This window comes from Lepidochelys kempii, chromosome 9 (assembly GCF_965140285.1).
Source record: "Lepidochelys kempii isolate rLepKem1 chromosome 9, rLepKem1.hap1, whole genome shotgun sequence".
NCBI classification, from domain to species: domain Eukaryota; kingdom Metazoa; phylum Chordata; order Testudines; family Cheloniidae; genus Lepidochelys; species Lepidochelys kempii.
In genome coordinates, this window is record NC_136388.1 from 9,839,485 (window position 1) to 9,862,882 (window position 23,398).

The window sequence follows — 23,398 nt, forward strand, 5'->3', positions numbered from 1 at the left end:
CATTAGGGTTTTGCAGGGTTCAGTTCTTGTCCCTACACTATTCAACATTTTTATCAATGACATGGAAGAAAATAAAATTGTTACTGATACAGTCTGCAGATGAAAAAAAATTAGGGGAGTGTAAATAAAGACGACCTGTCGCTGATACAAAGCGATCTGGATCACTTGGTAAGTTGGAACCAAGCAACTAATGTGTGTTTTAATATGGCCAAATGTAAAGTCATACATCTAGGAACAAAGAACTTAGGCCATACTTACAAGATAGGGGACTTTCCTGGAAAGCAAGGAGACTAAAAAAGATTTGGAGGTCATGGTGGATAATCAGCTGAACATGAGCTGGCTAATGTGATTCCTGGATGCAGAAACAGGGGAATCTCAAGTAGGAGTAGAGAGGTTATTTTACCTCTGTATTTTGCACTGGTGCAACTACTGCTGGAATGCTATGTCCAGTTCTGGCATTCACAATTCAAGGATGTTGAGAAATCGTAGAGCGTTAAGAGAAGAGCCACTAGAATGATTAAAGGACTGGAAAACATATCTTACAGTGAAAGAATCACGGAGCTCAGTTCAATCTATTAAGTTTATCAAAGAAAAGATTAAGGGGTGACTAGATCAATCAGTACTTACATGGGGAACACAAATTTGACAACAGAGGGTACCTCAATATATCAGACAAAGGTATAACAAGATCCACTGGCTGGAAGCTGGACAAACTCAGACAAGAAATATGGTGCAAATTGTTAACAATGACAGTAATTAACCATTGGAACAACTTACCAATGGCTAGTGGATTCTCCAGGACTGGAAATTTCTAAATAAAGATAGGATGTTTTTCTAAAAGATGCTCTAGTTCAAATGGGGATTAATTCGGGAAGTCCTATGATCTGTTATTCAGCAAGTCAGACTATATGACAACGGTGGTCCCTTCTAGCATTATAATACAGTTTTATTAAACTCAATAACCTTTACTCAAATAGTCTATATAAGGCATAAGTCATAACCAAGATTTTATGGAACCCTATTTATATTATGGAGAATGTTTTATCAGCATATAATAGAGAAGTATGTATTTCGGTATAGTAATCTTAACGAATATTTGCTATAAAACTATTTTGCCAAACTACATGCTAGTGAAATCATTTAAACTATTGCACATCATTACATTGTAGCAGCCACTCAAAGGCAATATCATCTCCAGAGACTTTGTTCAGCCTCAGAAAACAACAAGAGTAAATTTCGCAACTAACCTTAAAGCAGCGCACCTCTTTACAAAACATGTATCCTGGCATGCTTTTACAAACGTCGATGCTAAAGACTGAACAGTTTGTGTTCCAGCAAGTCTGTAGGTTCGCTTTATTCAGAAATGGTTTATTAGTTCTAGTACAAAAGTTACCATCCTTTGCAAGAGTAAAATCCTTACTTATACTTGGATCTCATGATAGCATTAAATAGGTTTACATAATTTAAATTAAATTACCTTTTCATAAGAACATGAGAATGGCCATACTGGGTCAGACCAAAGGTCCATCCAGCCCAGTATCCTGTCTGCCGACAGTGGCCAATACTAGGTGTTCCAGAGGGAATGAACACTACAGGCAATCATCAAGTGATCCATTCCCTGTTGCTCATTCCCAGCCTCTGGCAAACGGAAGCTAGGGACACCATGCCTGCCTATCCTGGTTAATAGCCATTGATTTTATGAATTTATCTAGTTCTTTTTTGAACCCTATCATACTCTTGGCCTTCACAACATCTCCTGGCAAAGGGTTCCACAGGTTGACTTTGTGTTGTGTGAAGAAATACTTCCTTCTGTTGTTTTAAACCTTCTACCTATTAATTTAATTTGGTGACCCCTAGTTCTTATGTTACGAGAAGGAGTAAATAACATTTCCTTATTTGCTTTCTCCACACCAGTCATGATTTTATAAACCTCAATCATATGCCCCCTTAGTCATCTCTTTTCCAAGCTGAAAAGTCCAAGTCTTATTAATCTCTCCTCATACGGAAGCTGTTCCCTACTCAATCATTTCTGTTGCCCTTCTCTGAACCATTTCCAATTCCAATATATCTTTTTTGAGATGGGGCGATCACATCTGCATGCAGTATTCAAGATGTGGGCGTACCATGGATTTATATAGAAGCAATATATTTTTTGTCTGATTATCTATCCCTTTCTTAATGATTCCCAACATTCTGTTTGCTTTTTTGACTGCTACTGCATGTTGAGTGGATGTTTTCGAGAACTATCCACAATGACACCAAGATCTCTTTCTTGAGTGGTAACAGCTAATTTAGACCCCATCATTTTATATGTATATTTGGGATTATGTTTTCCAATGTACATTACTTTGCATTTATCAACATTGAATTTCATCTGCTATTTTGTTGCCCAGTCACCTAGTTTTGAGAGATCCTTTTGTAGCTCTTTGCAGACTGCCTGGGACTTAACTACCTTGAGTAGTTTTGGATCATCTGCATCTAAAAATTTTCCCACCTCACTGTTTACCCCTTTTCCAGATCATTTATGAATATGTTGAATAGGACTGGTCCCACTACAGACCCCTGGGGGACACCACTATTTACCTCTCTCCATTCTGAAAACTGACCATTTATTCCTACCCTTTGTTTCCTATCTTTTAACCAGTTACCAAACCATGAGAGGACCTTCCCCCTTATCCCATGACAGCTTTCAAATGAAAGCACTATTTTACATACTGAAGCATCACAGCCATTTAAATTCTTGCAGAGGAAGTGATATTTTGACATTTATTCAGAGGAGGATTATTTGGTTATCCGATTACAGGATTGAATTTAATAAAGTTCTTCTTTTAATTATTGACCATGTTCTATATAAAAACATAACGTTACCTGAGCTTTTTCAGTACTTGTTGGTTGTAGATGTCTGCACAGCACTTTCTTCACAACATCAAGAAACAAACAAGTGACAACTATGATGATTATGGCAAACCAAACGGAACCACTTGACAGCAGCTGAACAAATACAAAGTACATGTCCTGCGTATGCAAAAATGGCCTGAAAAATCAGAGAAGGATAATTAGAGGAAAATATTAGAAGTACAAATTAAACAAAACTAATTTGCTAAATTCATCTCTGTTTTATGGTATCCACCACAAGAAGTCAGAGTATAGGACCCCAGCACCGGTAAGTCCACTGAGGGGAGTCTAGTAATTGAAAGTGGCATAGGGCAGCTAAAAAGTGAATGGTGTGGGCTGGAGAAGAGTGTGGCTAGGGAAGTTTGGGGATGTGCTGTTTTAATTAATCCCTGCAGCAGCCTCTATAAGAGAAAGGGCTCCTTTGGAGCTCCTGGAATACCTTAAGGCTGCCCCTTAAGAAACATTGCCTCCCCATGTGTCATGGATTTCCCACAGCTGTGTAAGGTTCCATATTGATAGAGCTATATGCAATTTGCACATCCCTGTAGAACCAGAAATGAGAACAGTGCAGGATTTTTAAAAGGGACATGATTAACAAGAGTAGTCTTTACAGTATTCTGATTGTTAAACCAACATTATGTAGAAATTATAAAGCCTTAAATTCTATGAAGAACTAATTGGGAAATATTTAATTAGTTCATCTTCCATATTAGATACAGTGAGCCTTGCATTGTGCAGCATGGTGAAGTGAAAATTTGTATTTACAAAGAAAATGGTCCAAATTTTTCAGCATTCATATCTATGGAAACAGGTGCCAGAAGCCTCTTCAGAAAGAGGTAGATGGCCTTCGAGAGAATGGCATCCATGGAATATTGTAGCAGGTAAAAAAGAGTCTCCAGAAACAGTATGAGGATGCTGAGATTTAGAAAACACAGTCATTCTAAGGGAAAAATTTGGGTTGTTACACAAAATGACTACAGTTTCACTTAACCAGAAAACTAGTAAACTTAGAAAAAACGTAAAGAATTTCAAGAGTTCTAAAATGCATAAAGATGTGTCTGCTTCAGATGAGGGATAAATACATGCAAGGCTGCAAAGTTACACACTATATGTTAGGAGTAACAGGCTCTAGGTCTGAAGAAAAGGGCAAAAATCCATTGCTGGGATTGGCATTTCCTTTCCTGTTTTAAATGTATGAAGAAATTAATAGCTATAGTGCAGGATCTATCAAACACTAAAAGCAATGTTCTACTTTATCTTCCTGTTTTATGCACATACACAAACAAAAGGAGAAATCACTCACCAGATAATTCCCCCATAAAACAAGGAAAATAGAAAATAAAATACAATGGAGCCCCACGTAACAAAATGATTTATCCAAGTCCAGAAATGGGTCTCTAAAGCCATCTAAAAAACAAAGAACATGTTTAGAAAATTAATCTACGTTGTTTTACTTCATTAATATGAAAAGACAACATTACTTTCAAATTATTTGGATTTACTTTCAAACTTAATCAGTAAACATCGTTTCAAGACACACGAAGCTATGAAATGAATCTTTTTAAGCCATGACTGAAACTAACCCTAATGCCCTCTTTACCTCCTGTTTCCTTGAGAGACAAAAATTATTTACCATTCTTCATAAGTATCAAAACCAACTTTAAACTGACAAATTATTCTGTATTTGCCCACATTTCCCAAAATGGAGAGTAAATATTATACTACTGTACCTTCACTGTAACAGTTATAACCATAACAGTAAAGACCAAAGTACCGAAAGTCCAGTTTCCAAACATCTAAATAAAATACAAAAACAGAAGTCATTGCACAAAATCATTTTATAGCAGTTGTAATAAATTATAGCTATTTGAAACCAGCTACACTAATGAAACCTGTGATTGTTCACTAAGTATAGTTAGTAGAGCAAGAAGGGTAAAGCACAAACCACAAGCAAAGAAAAAATATAATTCCTATTAAGAGTCACAAAATGTACACCCCACTAGTAAGGAATCTTTTTCCTTACCACCACAAATCTACAGCAGAGGATGACAAAACCAAACCAAAAATGAGATGGTAGGAAAATGAAGTTACTAATCAACCAATTATGTGTGAATATCCAGCTAGCCATGACTATCAATGGGAAGGTATTCCACTTTAGTGTAAAAGCAGTAACTCCTCAATTACGAAGTTTAAACATTAAAGGTTATTTTTAAAATGCAGCATCATTGGAAGGTTTAGTTTTTCCAAACCACAATCTTCATAATTCAAAAATAATGGTGCTGTTATGTTCTTCAAAGAGAACATTAAGAAAAGAGACACTTTTTTCTCGAAGGCTGATAAAATGAAAATTTAATCCCAACCCTAAAATACTTCTAAAGAATCTACCGCTTTCATCATCCCGTCCCAATATACTAAATTATCAGACCTTGGAACAAATTCTCCAACGTCAAAATCCCAGCTCTAACAACAGGTGAGGATGCTGTGTTTGTTTCAACTGTGTACCCACATGCTTCACAAACACATATCACCCTTCTACTTTGCCTGCCTGTACTATTCTCATGAACAAGCAGGTACTGAAACTGAAGAGACTCTGCAGCACCTAGAGGCTATGGTGACTGACACTCTAAATACTTTAAGACAGAGAACAGAATTCTTGTCAATTTCACTTCTTTACCATTCATTAGAAGTAGGCAAGCATGGATAGTGCAGGAAGACACTACCTGCAGATATGCAACCAAATTCATCACTTTGGAATTTGATAGTTTAGTTCACCAACTAGAAAGCTAGGATTAACATGGTTGCAGCCCTTGTCATAGAGAACTGATTTTAAAAACAAAAACCCCCCTCAAGTGGACCCCCCTACACCCAGTGCCTTGCTATATGAGGAAGAAAAATAAACTTTCAGCTCGGTAACCATGAGATTAAACTACTGCTATTATGAGTGGCCCATGAAAAAAAGTGTCTTAATTTACACTACCCTTGATGGCTGTATAGCTGCAATGCAAAAAATTAACAAATTCTTGCCACCATTTTTATTTTTGAAAGTATTTAGAGAGTAGATGCTGCATCCTTTAATTTTGTGAAATACCAGATACAATATTTTGTATCACCTTCTCTTCTTCTAACATAAATCTTACCATTTGCCTGTTAGGTTTCAATATCTGACGACATGCACAGCATGAAAAAAGGGGGGAAAAAGTAGAACTAAAAAATCAAGTTGAAGTACAGCGTGTCATGACGTAAGGCTATTAAACCTCAAAACACACATTTACATACTCTGCTCTAGAAGCTAACCATATGTTGTATCTATACGAAGTAAATTGTTCCGTTTGGTGCTGTGAAAGTCTACCATTAAGTCTGTACTTAGGCACTTAGATGTACCAGAACCAATAACTGCTCGGAAATGGATTGATCCAGTGGGGAAAAGCTATATTGAAAAACTTTTTCCATTCAATAAAATTCAACAAAAGCAAGGTCTCTATGAATGCACAAGCAGAAAGTCATATGGTCTTTACTATGTTACACGAGAGGAGAAAATACATATCTCAATTAGTAAAGATATTTTGCTCAGAGGTTCAACTATTTTAATGCCTCTGTCAAACATCTCATAAGTGGATGGGTACTCTAGCTAGCTGTATTATCACCACTAACTTTTCAGCCTGCACCCTATCTAAATTCTGCTCTCTCTAAACAGAATTTAGCAATTGTTTCACGTTCTCTCTGACTTTAGCCACACAAAATATTTTTGGCCATTGTCCATTCACCAGAAAATATGTATCATTTGCTTAGGAAGCTGGGGTAGAGCTCACATTCTTACAATAAGGCATCTTTAAGACTATGGGAACATTCAATAACTTTAACAGATGTCTTTTTTCTAGCACCTGACTGCCATAAATGGAAGCTATGGAGGGAAGTTTTACTGAGGTCTGAGCAAGAATGAATGAGAAGTCTATGACAGACATATACAGAATATAACAGATTGACAATTCCTGCCATCAGTGGCAGCACTCATTTGGAAGACCTAAAAAACCTGCCATACTGCAAGATAAAAGAATATGACTGTATGCACTGAAATTCATTTATTTTACAAAGTATATATGTGAAAGGTGCTCAGTTACAGCCTCACAGACTGAAATCTTCTTTCTTCATAGAACAGGTAGCATGTGGATAGTGGAAATGTGAGTTTCCCCACATCATCACAGAAAGAGACCACCAACTTATTTCACATTGGCCACTGGATGGAAAAAGGTCACTGAGATGGGGAGAATTTGAATCAGTGACATAGAGAAGAGATCTATATTCCATTACAAATTTACTAAGTCGAACAGTCCTCTTTGCTGAAGTTATTTGCTGCAGGAAAAAAAAAAATCTAACTTCTAGGATAGGACTTAGTTCTCCTGTTATTTGGCATTCAACAATTAAGGTACACAAGGCATGAATCTCACTGAGGACAAGGTAGTAGGTAATTAAACGTAAGAAATGCCTAATTTGTACAGCCACCTGTAAGAAAAAACACTACTTTCTGATGCTAAATGCTAGTCCCACAGAAGCAGCAGTTGCCCATTAGTATCAAACACACTGCAAGTTGAGTAATGATGGAGGTAAAGGGACAATGGCCAGTTGACCCTGGACAGATTCTAGAAGAATCTGGTTTTGTTTTTCTTGTTTTGGTCTAGCAGTAAAAAAAGAAATCCCAAGAATTGATGTGTTAGTGTCCTGTAATTTAAAAAGGTTAAAGATTAAATACTACTAATTCTACTAAAACAAAAGTTTTAGTCTTCCTGACATATTTTCACTTTTAAGTATTGAAAACTAGACTCTCTTATTCCATTTCATGACCCTGAAGGAGAGTTCATCATTGATACCACAGCCACTTCTTTGCTGAAGACTTCATGTTATTGGAAAACAAACTATTTACACTTCACGCATATAAATTTAACGACAGACTATCAAATCTGTCAAAATGATTTATAAAAGACTAGCTAGAAGAGTGAATAAAGAGTTTGAAAAATTGTTTAAATCACCAAACCAGTCTAAAATTTCATTATTTACACAGAACCAAAAGGAGTCCTGTTAGACATTCAGGCCAGAAAGGACCATCATTATCATCTAGTCTGACCGCCTGCACATTACAGGCCACAGAACCTTGCCCACCCACTCCTGTAATAGACTCAAAAGCTCTGGCTGAGTTACTGAAGTGGTCAAATCATGATTTAAAGACTTCAAGTTACAGAGATGTTAAACGATGACATTTTGAATCCTAATATGTTGGTTCCGCAACAACTTCAAAAGAAGCCTTTCAGCACATGCTCTGAGGGGGACAATTTTTTTGGAATAAAGATATACGATTATGCAGAATTACTCTGACAATTAAGAGTTGCACAGGGTTTTTTATTCATTATCCAGAAATGCTCATCTGGAAGGATCTCTCTTTTAATGCTTGAATTTCTGTACTTCCAAGAGTGGAGGTATTTATATAATGCTCTGTCATCTTTAGTCATAATTCACTGGTAGTTCAAACACATTTTATTACAGGTTTTCATGTGATATAAAAACTCAGTAATCCATTTAATTTTTTTGTGGGTTTTTGTTTGTTTGGGCTTTTATGAACATTTGCTTTATAGAGCAGAACTTCAGAGTTACGAACTGAGCAGTCAACCACACACCTCACTTGGAATGGAAGTATGCAATCAGGCAACAAGAGAGACCCCCTCCTCCCCCCACAAAAAAGCAGCCAATACAGTACATTACTGTTTTAAACGTAAACTACTAAAAAAAATAAAGGGAAAGTTTAAAAAAAAGACTTGACAAGGTAAGGAAACTTTCTGTGCTTGTTTCATTTAAATTAAGATAGTTAAAAGCAGCATTTTTCTTCTGCATAGTAAAGTTTCAATGCTGTATTAAGTCAATGTTTAATTGTAAACTTTTGAAAGAACCATAACATTTTTGTTCAGAGTTATGAACATTTCAGAATTACAATCAACCTCCATTCCCAAAGTGTTCATAACTCTGTGATTCTACTGTCACTGGCTTATATAAAGGGAAAGTTATGTAACCAGAAAGTGTACAGATGTTCAGTAATTAGATAGAACAGCAATGGTATTTCATAATCACTATCCAAAGATTCAACATTTCAATTATTTACTATATTAGAAATAAAGCAGATAGAATCTAATCCATGAGCAGGGATCTTTCTAGGATATCAGTTTATTTTGGACAAACATTCAGGTATTAGCCAAGGAGCAACAGATCATCATATGAATGATCTGTTCTGCTGCATTTACTTCACTTTAATTTCAGGATCTTTTACTGCCTATAAGGGAATAATGGTAAAGCACATTTTGTATTTATTCAGCGTAGAAGGTATTCTTAAGGTCTAGAAAAAAGAAGTCTACTGGTTTACTGTTTACATTTACTGAATACAGTGTGACTTTTGCACTGCTAGAATACACTAATTTTACAGAAACCGTGCAGAGTATATTAAATTAAAAAAATCACTGAATACACTGTCTTGCTATTTGTGAACTATTTTACCTGGCCATTTCCCAGCAGAGAAGTGTCTTCTCCCATCAGAAGATATGAGCCGTAGAAGAAAACAAATGCATGGGAGAACCCCAAAATGGTCCAGTAAAGAAACGGTTTAAAGCCCAAGAGTGCATTTTTCCTAATGTCTCTGTGGAAATAAAACAAATTTTAGATTTCAAATTTTCTCCAAATAACCGATCAGCTAGCTACTGAAACTGCAATTTACTCAAAACAATAACATTCATTCTCTAACTTTGCTGAGATGCATTTTTAAAAAAATGCAAAGAAATAAAACAATTATTTAAGGGACAGGTAACTGGAAACCTTGAAACCACTGATAGGATTTATTTCCCATCTAGGCAAGAACCTCTAAATCACCTTTACAAACATCCTTGTGAGTGGACTATTATTTTTATCTCAATTTTATGGGAAAACGTAGGCAGAAAGGTTAAATGATATGCTTCAGGCCATAAGAGAAATCAGTGGGAGCTCTCTCACTCCGAGTACCCCGCTTTAACCACTTAGCATTTTTAAAAAAAGTTGGTCTCAGCCCATTTTCTAGTGGACAGGTGTCCAATTAAAAAGTTGCTAACAGGAATGTCAGTGACAATTGTATCTGAATGGCAGACAACGAAGTTCCTCCTTCCCCAGGGTGGCAGGATCTGCCTCCTAGGCCCTGTAACCTTACTATCAAATATTGGCTAAAAGATTTTTTAATCTGCATTGTATTTTCTTTATGGGTACTTATATGCTCCCATTACTGTAGAATCTGAGCATCTATTTTGTCTATATACTTTTATTTCACTTATTACTTGATACAAATAAAAAACGCCACAAAATAAATTTTGACAGATGGTTCTACTTAAAACATCTTTGGAGATGACATGAGTGAATTTAGTTTTCGCTACAGTACATTTTTCTGTCTCCAATACGCAAAACTACCTTCAATAACTAAATATAATTTAGAAAGTGTCAGCTGATCATTAGAAGCTAAAGGGACTAAGCACCACCAACAATATCACAACTGTGTAATGCGGTTAGTGTGCTGAAGAATGAAGTACCACATGCTTCCACTAGGTGAATTCTAGTCCACAAGCACAAACTGCAGAGAGCAGAGGAATGAGGCACATAGTAACAACTAGATTTGAGGGGGTAGGCTGAGATTGAGAGACAATAGGAAGAGAGTCACACAAGGATAAACACTGTTTTCTCCCAAACTGCCCTTCACTGCAAGGATTGCCACCTGCAGCCCCACCACTGATTTTAGATGTGAGCCGACAATGATTGAGAAGAGGAGGTTACTTACCTGTAACTAGAGATTCTTCAAGACATGTGGTCCCTATCTGAATTGCACTGAGGGCACTTTACATCCGGAGCATCTGAAAGTAGTAGTGTCTGTTGGTCCGTGCATGTGCTTTTGCTTCGCCTCATGGTTTTGTCCAAGGTGATAAAAGATGGGGCGGACCAATCGTGTCTCCAGTTCCTTCACCAACACAAATCCAACAGATCCGCAGCAGAGGGGAAAGAGGGCAGGATGTGGAATATAGAAAGGGACCACACATCTCAAAGAACTTCCAGTTACAGGTAAGTAACCTCCTCGTCTTCAAGTGATGGTCCCTATTCTATTCCACCTCGGGTGACTAACAAGCAGTACCTAATTTGGAGAAGGGTGTGAGGATGAGGATGGAATGGTTGAGTGGAGGACAGCTGTGCTGAACGAAGGATTCACTGCAGAGTTCTACACCAAGGCGTAACATATAGTGAAGGTATGTACCAAACTCCACGTGGCCTCCCTACATATTCTCTAAGTGGCACATTGTGGAGGGTGGCCATGGTGGATGCCAGGGCTCTCATGGAATGGGCCCTCACCCTGAGGAGTGGAGACAGTACTGACAACTGATAGCATAGTATAATGCACCCAGAAATCCATCTGGAAATTCTCTGTGTGCTTGGCCCTTAACTCTCTCTGCTATTGCAACAAACAATCTAGAGGACTTTCTGATCAATCTTGTCCTCTGCAGGTAAAGGCCAAACCCATCGTACGTCAAAGGAGTGAAGTTGTCGTTCCTCTTCTGAGGCATGAGGCTTTGGGAAGAAAGCAGGCAAGCGGATGGTTGGCTTTGGGAAGAAAGCACGCAAGGCTGAGATGAAACAGAGATGAAGTTTGGTAGCAACTCAGGATATAGGCACAGGGAGACTTTGTTTTTATGGGAAGTGGTGAAAGGGGAGTCCACCATCATGGTCCCAAGTTCCTCTACCCTTCTCACTGAAGTGATAGCCACAAGGAAGGTGACTTTCATGGAAAGAAGGGACATAGAGCATGAACCCAGCGGCTCAAAGGATTGTTTCATCAGTGTCAACAGGACAAAGTTGAGGTCCCATTGGGGAGCAATAGGTTGTACAGGTGGAAACGTTCAGAGGAGGCCTTTCCACAACCTAGTAGTTAACGGATGTGTAAATAGGAAGTATCCTTCCCTGGGGGGATGGAAGGTGCTGACTGCCACTAGGTGGACCTTCAGAGAGTTATGGGCAAGCCCTGATATCTTTAAGGATAGGAAGTAATTCAAAAGAAGGGGAATCTCCACTTCCTCTGGGGAAAGCACCTTCGGTTCGGCCAAGGAGGCAAAGCGTTTGTACTTGGCCGGGTAGAAATGCCTAGTGGACTCTTTCCTTCTGCTCGATGTCCTGCACTTCCGACAAGCACTCTTGTTCTAGAGCAGATTCCCGCATCCAAATACCATGCTCTGAGTTTAGGTGTTTGTGGATCGGGATGTCTGATGCTGCCACTGTGTCATGTTAGCAGCTCAGGGAAAGTGGGAATAGGAAGTGGGGCGCGAGCTGACATGCAGAGAAGGTTGGAAAACCAGAATCGTCTTGGCCAGAATGGAATGATCAGGATGACTGTGGCTCTTTCCTGCCTGATATTGTGGAGTGTTAGTGGCAGGAGTGGTAAAGGAGGCCAGGCGCAGTTAATTTGGTCCGACCAACGGAGTAACGGGTACAGCATGGGAAAGACTGGCAGATACCGCACCTGGATGAAATGTGGGCTTCTCTCAAGCAGTAGAGGCAGCACAGATGTTCGTCGCTAATCGAGAAGGCAGGCAGGCACAGATTTTAAATCCATGAGTCTTTGGCATAATCCAGTACCCACACGTGGGTATGTGGGTGGGAAGGGTAACCAGTAAACAGATTCCCCCAAAGTCTCAGTTCTACTCGAAAACACTACTAAAAAGCTAAAACTATGTTAAAACAGTAAAATCAGCAAATAGTACAAGAAAATCAAATGATATACAACTCTACACTTTTTAAGGTGTGTCACACACGAGAGGACACCAGTAGTTCCAACTTGGACGATGCGATGGTGAGAAGAATCTGGAGATGCAGTCGGTCCGCCCCACCCTTTATCACCTCAGACAAAACCAGGAGGAGAAGCAAGAACACATGCACGAACCAATGGACACTTCTGCTTTCAGATTCTCTGGCTCCGGATGCATGGCTCGCATGTGTGAACCCTCAGTAGAATACAATAGGGACCACCATCATTCGAAGAAGAGTTCAGTCTTTTCAAATCTTAACATGGGAATGGATATAACAGATGTGGCTGTTGAATCACAAAAACTATTTTTGGAAACTAATCTAATATTGGAAACGTCATTTTTACAAGTTTTTCTTGAAGGCTGTTAAGTTATACAAATACTGGGGAATCTAAGCAAATGCAGTAATTTTAGCACATTAAGCTATAACTACAGAAGACATCACTTTATTTTACTTTATTAGTAAGTTTTACTACTGACATTCTACTAGGTCCACATTTAGTTACAAAGGGTATGCATACCTATAGAGTGTTGGCTTGCTCTGTAACACATGAGGGTGAACATGCTGTTCAAAAAGACTGTACATCAGAATAGGCAAAGAAGTGAAACTAATGTTGTATAAAGTCAGGTACACACTGTCATAGAGCGTCTGTAAATGGAAGTACACTTAATTAGTTTAAGTTTTTAAATACAAAAATGGAAAGAGTGGAAAGAGTTTCAGAACAGATATATAAAAGCAACAGTAGCAGCAAATCCACCTAATCTCATGTGAATTTGCACTATTTAAATCTGTTTTAATATACAGTGTATACATGAAAGTGCATTCCACTGTGTGTTAAATCCTATTACAATTATTTTTTATTTGTATTACTGTAGCACCGAGGAGTTCCTGTTATGGACTAGGACCCCATTGTGATAGATACTGTGCAAACAGAACAAAAACTCAGTCCCCTACCCCGAAGAATTAATAATTTAAGCAAGTTCTAGCTTGGACATTTGTGATCATTTTTTCCTATGCAAATGTGAAGTAATCTTCCAAGTTCAGGCAGGTCTATACTTAAAAACGCTTCAGCGGCGCCTCTGCACTGGTGCAGTTGCGCCGATGTAGTGCTTGAGTGAAGACGGCGCTACGCCGAAGGGAGAACTTCTCCAATCAGCATAGCTAAGCCGCCTCTATGAGAGGCGGTAGCTATGTTGCTCAGAGAAACCCTCCCATCGAAACAGTGCTGTCTACTCTGGAGGTTAGATCAGCATGACGTTGTATGGAATCTGGGGAACACTTTAGGATATTATGAATACCAATATTGTAAAATTGCAATGAGTTATGCCAGATATGCCATGTAAGATATCTGCAAAGATGTTACAATTTGCCAGATATGATAATCTCATTTGTGTGTTTTGTATCACCTTTGTATTTTGGGTTATGGATAGAAGAACATAAGAACGGCCATACTGGGTCAGACCAAAGGTCCATCTAGCCCAGTATCCTGTCTTCCGACAGTGGCCAATGCCAGGTGCTCCAGAGGGAATGGACAGAACAGGTAATCACCAAGAGATCTATCCCCTGTCCCAGCTTCTGGCAAACAGAGGCTAGGGACACTATCCCTGCCCATCCTGGCTAATAGCCATTGATGGACATATCCTCCATCAATGTATCTAGGTCTTTTTTGAACCCTATTATAGTCTTTGCCTTCACAACATTCTCTGGCAAGAAGTTCCACAGATTGACTGTGCATTATCTGCCACAAGTACGCCTTGTTTTTTTTTGCTGATACAGACTAACATGGCTACCACTCTGATTCCGTTTGTTTTAAACCTGCTGCCTATTAATTTCATATGGTGACCCCTAGTTCTTGTATTATGAGGAGTAAATAACATTTCCTTATTTGCTTTCTCCACACCAGTCATGATTTTATAGACTTCTATCATATGCCCCCTTAGTCGTCTCTTTTCCAAGCTGAAAAGTCTTATTAATCTCTCCTCATATGGCAGCTGTTCCATACCCCTAATCATTTTTGTTGCTCTTCTCTGAACCATTTCCAATTCCAATATATCTTTTTTGAGATGGGGCGACCACATCTGCATGCAGTATTCAAGATGTGGGTGTATGATGGATTTATATAGAGGCAATATGATATTTTCTGTCTTATTACCTATTTAATTACCTTATTACCTATTACCTGCCACTGCACATTGAGTGGACGTTTTCAAAGAACTATCCACAATGGCTCCAAGATCTCTTCTTTGAGTGTTAACAGCTAATTTAGACCCCACCATTTTATATGTATAGTTGGGATTATGTTTTCCAATGTGCATTACTTCGCATTTATCAACACTGAATTTCATCTGCTATTTTGTTGCCGAGTCACCTAGTTTTGAGAGATCCTTTTGTAGCTCTTTGCAGTCTGCCTGGGACTTAACTATCTTGAGTAGTTTTGTATCATCTGCAATTTTGCCACCTCACTGTTTACTCCTTTTTCCAGATCTTTTATGAGTATGTTGTATAGGTCTGGTCCCAGTACAGACCCCTGGGGGACACCACTATTTACCTCTCTCCATCCTGAAAACTGACCATTTATTCCTACCCTTTGTTTCCTATTTTTTAACCAGTTACAATCTATGAGAGAACTTTCCCTCTTATCCCATGACTGTTTACTTCGCTTAAGAGCCTTTAGTGAGGGCTTTCTGAAAATCTACATACACTATATCCACTGGATCCCCCTTGTCCACATGGTTGTTGACCCCCTCAAAGAATTCTAGTAGACTGGTGAGGCATGATTTCCGTTTACAAAAACCATCTTGACTATTCCCCCCAAAAACAATGTGCATCTATGTGTCTGACAATTTTGTTCTTTACTGTAGTTTCAAACAGTTTGCCTGGTACTGAAGTCAGGCTTACCGGCCTGCAATTGCCGGGACCACTTCTGGAGCCCTTTTTAAATATTGGTGTCACCTTAGCTATCTTCCAGTCATTTGGTACAGAAGCGGATTTAAATGATAGCTTACAGACTGTTAGTAGTCTTGCAATTTCACATCTGAGTTCCTTCAGAACTCTTGGGTGAATACCATTTGGTCCTGGTGACTTATTACTGTTTAGCTTATCAATTTTTTCTAAAACCTCTTCTAGTGACACCTCAATCTGGGATAGTTCCTCAGATTTGTCACCTAAAAAGAATGGCTCAGGTTTGGAAATATCCCTCACATCCTCAACTGTGAAGACCAACGCAAAGAATTCATTTAGTTTCTCCGCTATGTCCTTATTGTCCTTGAGTGCTCCTTTAGCATCTTGATCGTCCAGTGGCCCCACTAGCAGCCTATTTAGCAGGCTTCCTGCTTCTGATGTACTTAACATTTGTTTTGCTATTACTTTTTGAGTCTTTGGCCTTCCTAATTATATTTTTACACTTCATTTGGCAGAGTTTATGCTCCTTTCTATTTTCCTCACTACGATTTAACTTCCACTTTTTAAAGGATGTTTTGCCTCTCACTGCTTCTTTTACTTTGTTGTTTAGCCACAGTGGCTCTTTTCTGGTTCTCTTACTACTTTTTTTTTCCTTTGGGGTATACATTTAAGTGGATATGTATGTATGTCTGTATTACAAAACTTGTGCTATGCTTCTGGGTGACATCCCCAGATAATTTGGCATCAGCACTGCATAGCCTGCTTGATGGCACATTAAGGACCATCAGCTATACAACTGACCCATTGAGAGAAGGCAAGGGATACACCTTATGACTCAGCAAGGCATGCCTATGGACAGAACTCTAAGGCTTCCGAGCCATGTGCTAGGCAGCTTGTGTTTGTGACAAAGGAAGCACAGGCCACATGGCAAAAGACTATAAAAGGCAGCTGCATCTTCTCCACTTTGTCTTCAGTCCTGCCTCTTACCTCTGGAGTAACTTTTCTACAAATGAAGCTCTAAACAAAGGACTGAATGACCCATCCAAGCTGTGGATGTGCTCCAGAGGGACTTTCAAGCCAGCAAACTCACCAATACTACTAGGAACCTGATATATGGACTTTGAAGTCTTTGTATGTATAGGACTGTTTTACCATTTAACAACTCTCTTCTTGTTCTTTCTTTATAATAAATCTTTAGTTTTAGACACTAAAGGACTGGCTGACAATGTGGTATTTTGGGTAAGATCCAAACCTATACTGAGCTGGTAAAGTGGCTTACCCTTTGGGGTCAGCAGAACATTTTGTATATGTGAGCAGAGTTTTTAAAATAACATCTCACTGTACGGGACCTATGTATTAACTGGGAACCGGAGAACTGGAATGCAATAAGAGGGCTGTGCGATTTCTTTTTTTGCTTCTTGATAACCAGTGTGGGGATCAGAAGCACAGTTTGTGACTGGTTGGGAGGTTTAATTTCAGTGTTATCCACCAGTCTTGGGAGTATCTGCGCTCCCTTTTGAAGCCTGCCCTGCCCTTCGCATTTCCAGTGCGGGCTGCCCCAAGCACACCGGGTCACAGTCAGTATAACTGTGTTGCTCAGGTTTGTGGATTTTTCACATCCGAGTAACGCAGTTATACCAATGTAAGTTTATAGTGTAAACCTGGCCTTAGTCTTCAGGATACTAAGGGATGGTGTTTTCAGAATAGAATTTATACTCCCAAGAGGGAGCAAGAGAGATTTTTAGCTCTCCTTTGATTCCGTGCCGGGGGGGGGGGCGGAGAGGAGAATGAGGATGTGTGTTTTCCCACAAGCTCTGATTTGTGACATGACTGGCTTTGACAGATATCCAAACAATCTAATCAAAGATTTGTAAAGTTGAAGACTGTGTGAAACTGGCATAATCTGAAGATTAAATTTACACACAAACTACATGTAAGCAATAAAAGCAGGGACATTCAAATGCAAAAACCAATTACCTAAACAAATCTTGGTGCATAAAGTAAACCATTACATTTTTTAAAAGCCTTATGATTATGTACTAGATATTGGAAGAAAAAAACAAACAAGCTACTTATGATGTTAACAATAAAATCTGCTATTTGTGCAGGAACTGATGTCAGAGGTGGTGCAGAGACAACAATGAGACCTCCATCACTGGCCCAGTTTTCTGATCTTCAGCCACTAGTGCCTAATTCTGCTCCACACTGTCCTCCAGACCACTTTCCCATGAGATGAAATCTGCATGGCCCAAAGCTTTAAAAGTTCAGATCCCCAACCTCTAGCAACTGCTATTTTATAAACTCCGTACAGCTATATAATAATTTACGACAGATAAGCAGAAGTGACTTAATTGGGGTGGAAAACAGTAACTCACTGACATAATGAACTTTTTAGATTTGTTCTAGAAAATTACCTTGCTTTTTACTGACCATTAACATTAAAATGGAGGCTGGCTATTTTTAAGGTAATACTTAAATGCGTTCACTTGAAGTCCATCATTTGTACAGCAGAAGCTGATTTGTCCATAATGCGGGAAAGGCACTACAAAGAGTTAAAAATGCCCTCAAAAAATGAGATATTTTGGTCAGAGAAAATGGGTTGTCAATAGTGTAATTTTATTCATTCCACAATTATGTTCTCTTTAGACATGGGAAAAACAAGCTCATCAATTCAGTTTAAAGAAGTGACAAACTTTGGAGGTGAAAGAGAAAAATAAAATATCCATGAAGTTGCTCTACTGATTCATACAGTTATTGTGGGAAAGTAGCTGTCACACAGCAGACACTTTTTCTGAAGAGAAAGCTATTTTTTTTTTTGAAGTGCCATGTTAAGAAACAGGTGGCTGATTATTTTTAAAAGCCAGCAGACATTTTTGATAAAGGAAATAAAATCATATCATTTAATATATTTTTGCATATCTGAAAAAGAATAAAGCAACAAGCTAAAGAATATGCAATTTACAAAAAGAAAAATTCCTACTCAGCTGCCAAATCGTACAAAATTTCTGCAGAAAGTTTACTGCTTTCCTCCCCATTTATCTAGTCATTTAACATCCCCTCCCATATACAAAGAAGTTAAACATCAAATACTTACTTGTTGTGAAAACAAACAAAAAAACTGATATAAAAATTGTGGTGTAATAAAGCATACATTCTGAAAAACAAAAATGAAAAGGATTGTTAGTCCTAGAATGTATATGCCCCCAACACTCAGACCTGAAAAAAATGACTTCTATGAAGCGGGCATTCCACTTTGGAAAGCAAAGTAATAAGCTTCACCCTGCACCAGATCTTGTTTTTGAATTAAGGTTCAATTTAAACATAATCATCTTACTATCTACTATTCTCACAGGTATCACCTAAGATTCAATATATTTATGAGAATAATTTACACCAATATAAACACCTTTCCCACTGATATAACTGTGTCCAGACTCAGTGGTTGTATTGCTTTAACTATAGGAAAAAAGGTTTAGAAAACCCAGCCTACAAGGAAAGGTTAAAAAAAACTGGGCATGCTTACTTCTGAGAAAAGACGACTTGGGGGGACCTGATGATACTCTTCAAATATGTTAAGGGCTGTTATAAAGAGGACTGTGATAAATTGTTCTCCATATCCATTTAAGGTAGGACAAGTAGTAATGGGCTTAATCTGCAGCCAGGGAGATTTAGGTTAAATATTAGGAAAAAAACCTTTCTAACTCTAAGGGTACTACTCTAAGGGTAGTTAAGCTCTGGAATAGGTTTCCAAAAGAGGTTGTGGAATCCTCATCATTGGAAGTTTTTAAGAATAGGTTGTACAAATGCTTGACAAGGATGGTCTAGGTTTTCTTGGTTCTACCTAAGCAGAAGGGGTTGGACTTGATGGCTTCTCAAGGTCCCTTTCAGCCCTATATTTCTATGATTCTATGATACAGGTTTCTAAACAGATATAGGTACAGCAATACAAAAAACTGTGTGTGGGCTTGTCTATACTTCCGGCTAAATTGGCACTTCTGTGATCGATGCAGCAGTGTTGATTTAGCGGGTCTGGTCAAAACAAGCTAAGTTGATGGTAGAGCACTCTCCCATCAACATCTGTACTCCACCTCCCCGAGAGGCGGAAGGTAAGTCAGCGGGAGAGTGTCTCTTGTCGACAAAGCGCAGTGTAGACACCACTGTAAGTTGACCTAAGTTACATAACGTATATAACTGAAGTAGCGTAACTTAGGTTGACTTACAGCATTAGTATAGACCAGCCCTATGTGTAGACAAGCCCTTGTTGAAAGATGTAAGAATAATAATAATAATAATAATAATAAAAAAAAAAAATCTCAATTTCCATCCCAGCTTGTTTACTTGGGCATTTAACAGCACTTTGTGCAGAGTATTTTCACTCCGACTCCTCTATAGTCAGTGTCCTGTTGGTATGGCACTTTCACACAGCAAGAGAGGAAAGAAGAGGTTACTTATCTGTGAGTGGAGGTTCTTTGAGATATATGGTCCCTATCAGTATTCTTCTGAGGCTTATGCACATGCACCATGTGCCCAGAGCCAGAGCTTTTCAAAGTAGTATTGCTCAGTGACCTTCACATGCGCCGTTGTATTGCCTTGTGGTTTCGCCTGAGGTGATAAAGGGTGGGGTGGACCGACTGTCTTCAGTTCCTTCTTCACCACAGACCTACAGATCCATAGCAGAGGGGAAGGAGGGTGGGCCTAGAATACAGAGAGGGACCACACATCTCAAAGAACCTTCAGTTACAGGTAAGTAACCTCCTCTTCTTCAAATGCTAGTCCCTATTGTATTCCATTGAAGGTGACTGACCAGGAGTACCTAGAGAGGATGGTGCGAGGAAGATGGTGGAATCATACAGCAGAGGACTGCTGTGCTGAATGAGGTGTCCATCACAGAATCACGTCCCAGAGCATAGCAAGAGGAAAAGGTGTGTACTGAACTCCACGTGGCCGCCTTACACATGTCCACAAGAGGCATGTCGTGAGGAGTGGCTGTGGTTGATGCTTGCGCACTCCTGGAATGGGCTCATATCCCATCTCAGGGGAGTGCTCTAACAATTGATAGCAGTGTGCAATGAACCCTGAGACCCACTTAGAGATTCTCTGGGTGGAAATGGCCTGTCCTTTAATTCTCTCTGCTATGGTGACAAATAGCCTGGAAGACTTCTGGAATGGCTTTGTCCTTTGTAGATAAAAAGGTAGGGCTGTACACACATTGAGGGAAGGAAGCTGCCATTACTCATTTGAGGCATGTGGTTTTGGAAAGAAGGTAGTCAGATGTTGAGGTGGAACTGGGAAACCACCTTTGGCAGAAACTTGGGATGCAGTCGCAGTGAGATCTTGTCTTTATGGAACGTGGTGCCATCACAGCTCTCAGTTCACCAACCCTCCTTGTTGAGGTAATAGCAACAAGAAAAGCAACCTTCATGGAGAGGAGAGAGAGAGAGGGCAGGAGGCCAGCAGTTCAAAGGGAGCATTCATTAAAGAGATAAGAAATAGGCTGAGGTCCCACTGGGGAACAACAGGCTGAATGAGTGGATATTTACACAAAAGGCCCTTCCAGAATCGGGCAGTCAAGGGGTGGGTAAAAATTGAACGCCCTTCCACTCAAGGATGGAAAGCACTAATGGTGGCTGCATGCACTCTGACAGAGCTGAGAGCACATCCCGAGGTTTTCAGGAGGAGGAAACAGTTTAAGAGCACAGGGATGCGCACAGCTTCGGGTGCAAGACCTTACTGTTGGACCTAGCAGGTGAAGTATGTCCATTTGGCCTGATACGATCACCTTATGGAGTCCTTTCAGCTATTCGAGAGGATGTCTTGCACTGTTAATGACCATTCTCGTGCTAATGGAGGTGTCCATCCAAAACCCATGCTGTCACGTGTAGTATCCATGGATTTTGATGCCTGAGTCAAATGTTGTGTTGTCTCAGCAGTTCTAGAAATGTCTGTAGTAGGAGTGGAGGTTGTTTAGATATGTGGAGAAGAGGGAACCAGAATTAGCGAGGCCAGAACAGAGCGATCAGAATGGCCGACGCTCTCTCCTGCCAGAGTTCATGGAGAATGCGGGATAGGAGTCTGTGTATGGGTGAAGGTGTAGTTCGTCTGGTCTGACCAACTGATGACCAGAGCATTGCCCAGAGAGTGAGCACCGAGTCCTCCCCTGGAGCAATACCAGGTGCACTTAGTGTATTTTGAACCTCAGGAACCTTCTGTGGGTCGCATGTATGCCAATATGGAAGTAGGCATCTTACATGTATAGAGCTGTAAACCATATGCCTTTTTCCAGTGAGGGAATGATGGCTGCAAGGGTGACCACATGGAATTATGGCTTGCGAATCAAACGGTTGAGGTGTCAGAGATCCAAAATTGGTCTCCATCCACCTTTCTTCTTCAGTACCAGAAAATTGTTGGAATATAATCCTGTGTCCTGAAAGGCTGCAGGGACTGGCTCCACTGCTCCTCTCTGCAGAAGGCAGTCCACCCTCTAGGGTAAGAATACTGTTGTGAGAGAAACCTCTTCTGGGTGGTCAGGGTGGGGGATGTGGAGGAGGTGTCGGCATAAACACCACAGTGTAGCTCCACTGAACGATGTCCAAGACCTGCTTGTCTGTTGTAATAGCTCTCCAAGCTAGTGGAAAGGGTTTGAGACGATCCCTGAAAGGGGTGGAGGGTAAGAGCTCAGTGTACGGAGTGGTTGATGTCTCTCTAGGCGCACTAAGAAATATCGCTTTTGCTATGACTTAGTGTGTTGTGCGGAGGTCTGTGCTGCCAGAACAGTGGATGGGTTCTGGGTACCTTAGGCTGCTTCTGAAAAGGTTAGTAGGCTTGTTGGTGGTAGAAGTGTGGAGTTCTATAGCACTGGGCTGGTGGTAGGTAATAACATTTTCTCTTTGGTGCCAGTGTATATACACCCCAGGATCATAAGTTGGTTCTTTAAGCGAGCATAAGAAATCATCAGTTTTCTGGTTGAAGGGGTGTGATTCACCGAAGGGAAGGTCCTTGTTTGTGTTCTGTACCTTTCTAGGCAAACCTGAGGAGGAGTGTTACCAGGATTAACTCCTCATGACAATTCCAGTTGCCAATACAAGAGAGGGTGTGTCTGTTGAATAAACTGCAGCCTGAAGTATGGTCCTGGTCACCAACTTGCCTTCCTGTAAAATTGCTTGGAACTGAGTACGATCCTGCTGAGGTAATTTATCTTCAAATTTCTCCATCCGGCCAGAGTGTATACTTGGCCATCAGTGCCAAGTAGTTAGAGATCCAGAATTGTAGTCCAGTCAAGGAGAAGACCTTCTGACCCATGAGGTCCAGTCTCTTACGCTCCCAGTCTGCTGGATGGAGCATGGGTGTTGTTGTTTGGTCTGCTCCAGCAGAGTTTGTATTACCATGGAGTTAGGTGGAGGGTGTGAAAATAAAAATTCTGACTGGGGGGGGGGGGGGAGAGAATGTAGTACCTTTTCTTGGCCCTCTTTCCGGTCAATGCACATGTGGCCAGGGTATGCCACATGATGTGTGCTGGTTGAAGAAACCCATCAATGATGGATAAGACCACCCTTGCCTGTACTGATGTGTGGAGAATGTCTAGTAACTGGTGGTAAGTGTCCTGCATTTCTTCCAGTGGGGTATCAAGGGTATTGGCTATTCTCCATAGGAGTTCTTGAAACTGACGATAGTCGTCTAGCAGGGAGGTCAGTGTCGACGACACAGCCGCGTCTGGAGACGACAAAGGGAATCTTCCCTGGATCCCCCATTACTGTCAGAGCCG

The 23,398-nt window shown here is 40.0% G+C and overlaps 1 protein-coding gene across 7 annotated transcripts in view; it reads right to left on the bottom strand.

Annotated features, from left to right (window-relative positions):
- Window positions 1-23,398, bottom strand: part of ATP11B (ATPase phospholipid transporting 11B (putative)) — a 118,819-nt gene that overhangs the window by 18,996 nt on the left and 76,425 nt on the right. For 4 of the 7 annotated variants that reach the window (XM_073359279.2, XM_073359282.2, XM_073359278.2 and 1 more), the window contains 7 exons: window positions 18,731-18,790; window positions 13,256-13,383; window positions 9,430-9,568; window positions 6,033-6,056; window positions 4,626-4,691; window positions 4,199-4,302; window positions 2,869-3,034 (listed from right to left, as the gene is read on the bottom strand). In XM_073359279.2, the coding sequence (XP_073215380.1) occupies window positions 2,869-3,034; window positions 4,199-4,302; window positions 4,626-4,691; window positions 6,033-6,056; window positions 9,430-9,568; window positions 13,256-13,383; window positions 18,731-18,790 (687 nt within the window). The remainder of the gene's footprint in view (window positions 1-2,868; window positions 3,035-4,198; window positions 4,303-4,625; window positions 4,692-6,032; window positions 6,057-9,429; window positions 9,569-13,255; window positions 13,384-18,730; window positions 18,791-23,398) is intronic. The other 3 variants (XM_073359281.2, XM_073359280.2, XM_073359284.2) reach the window with 1 other exon arrangement.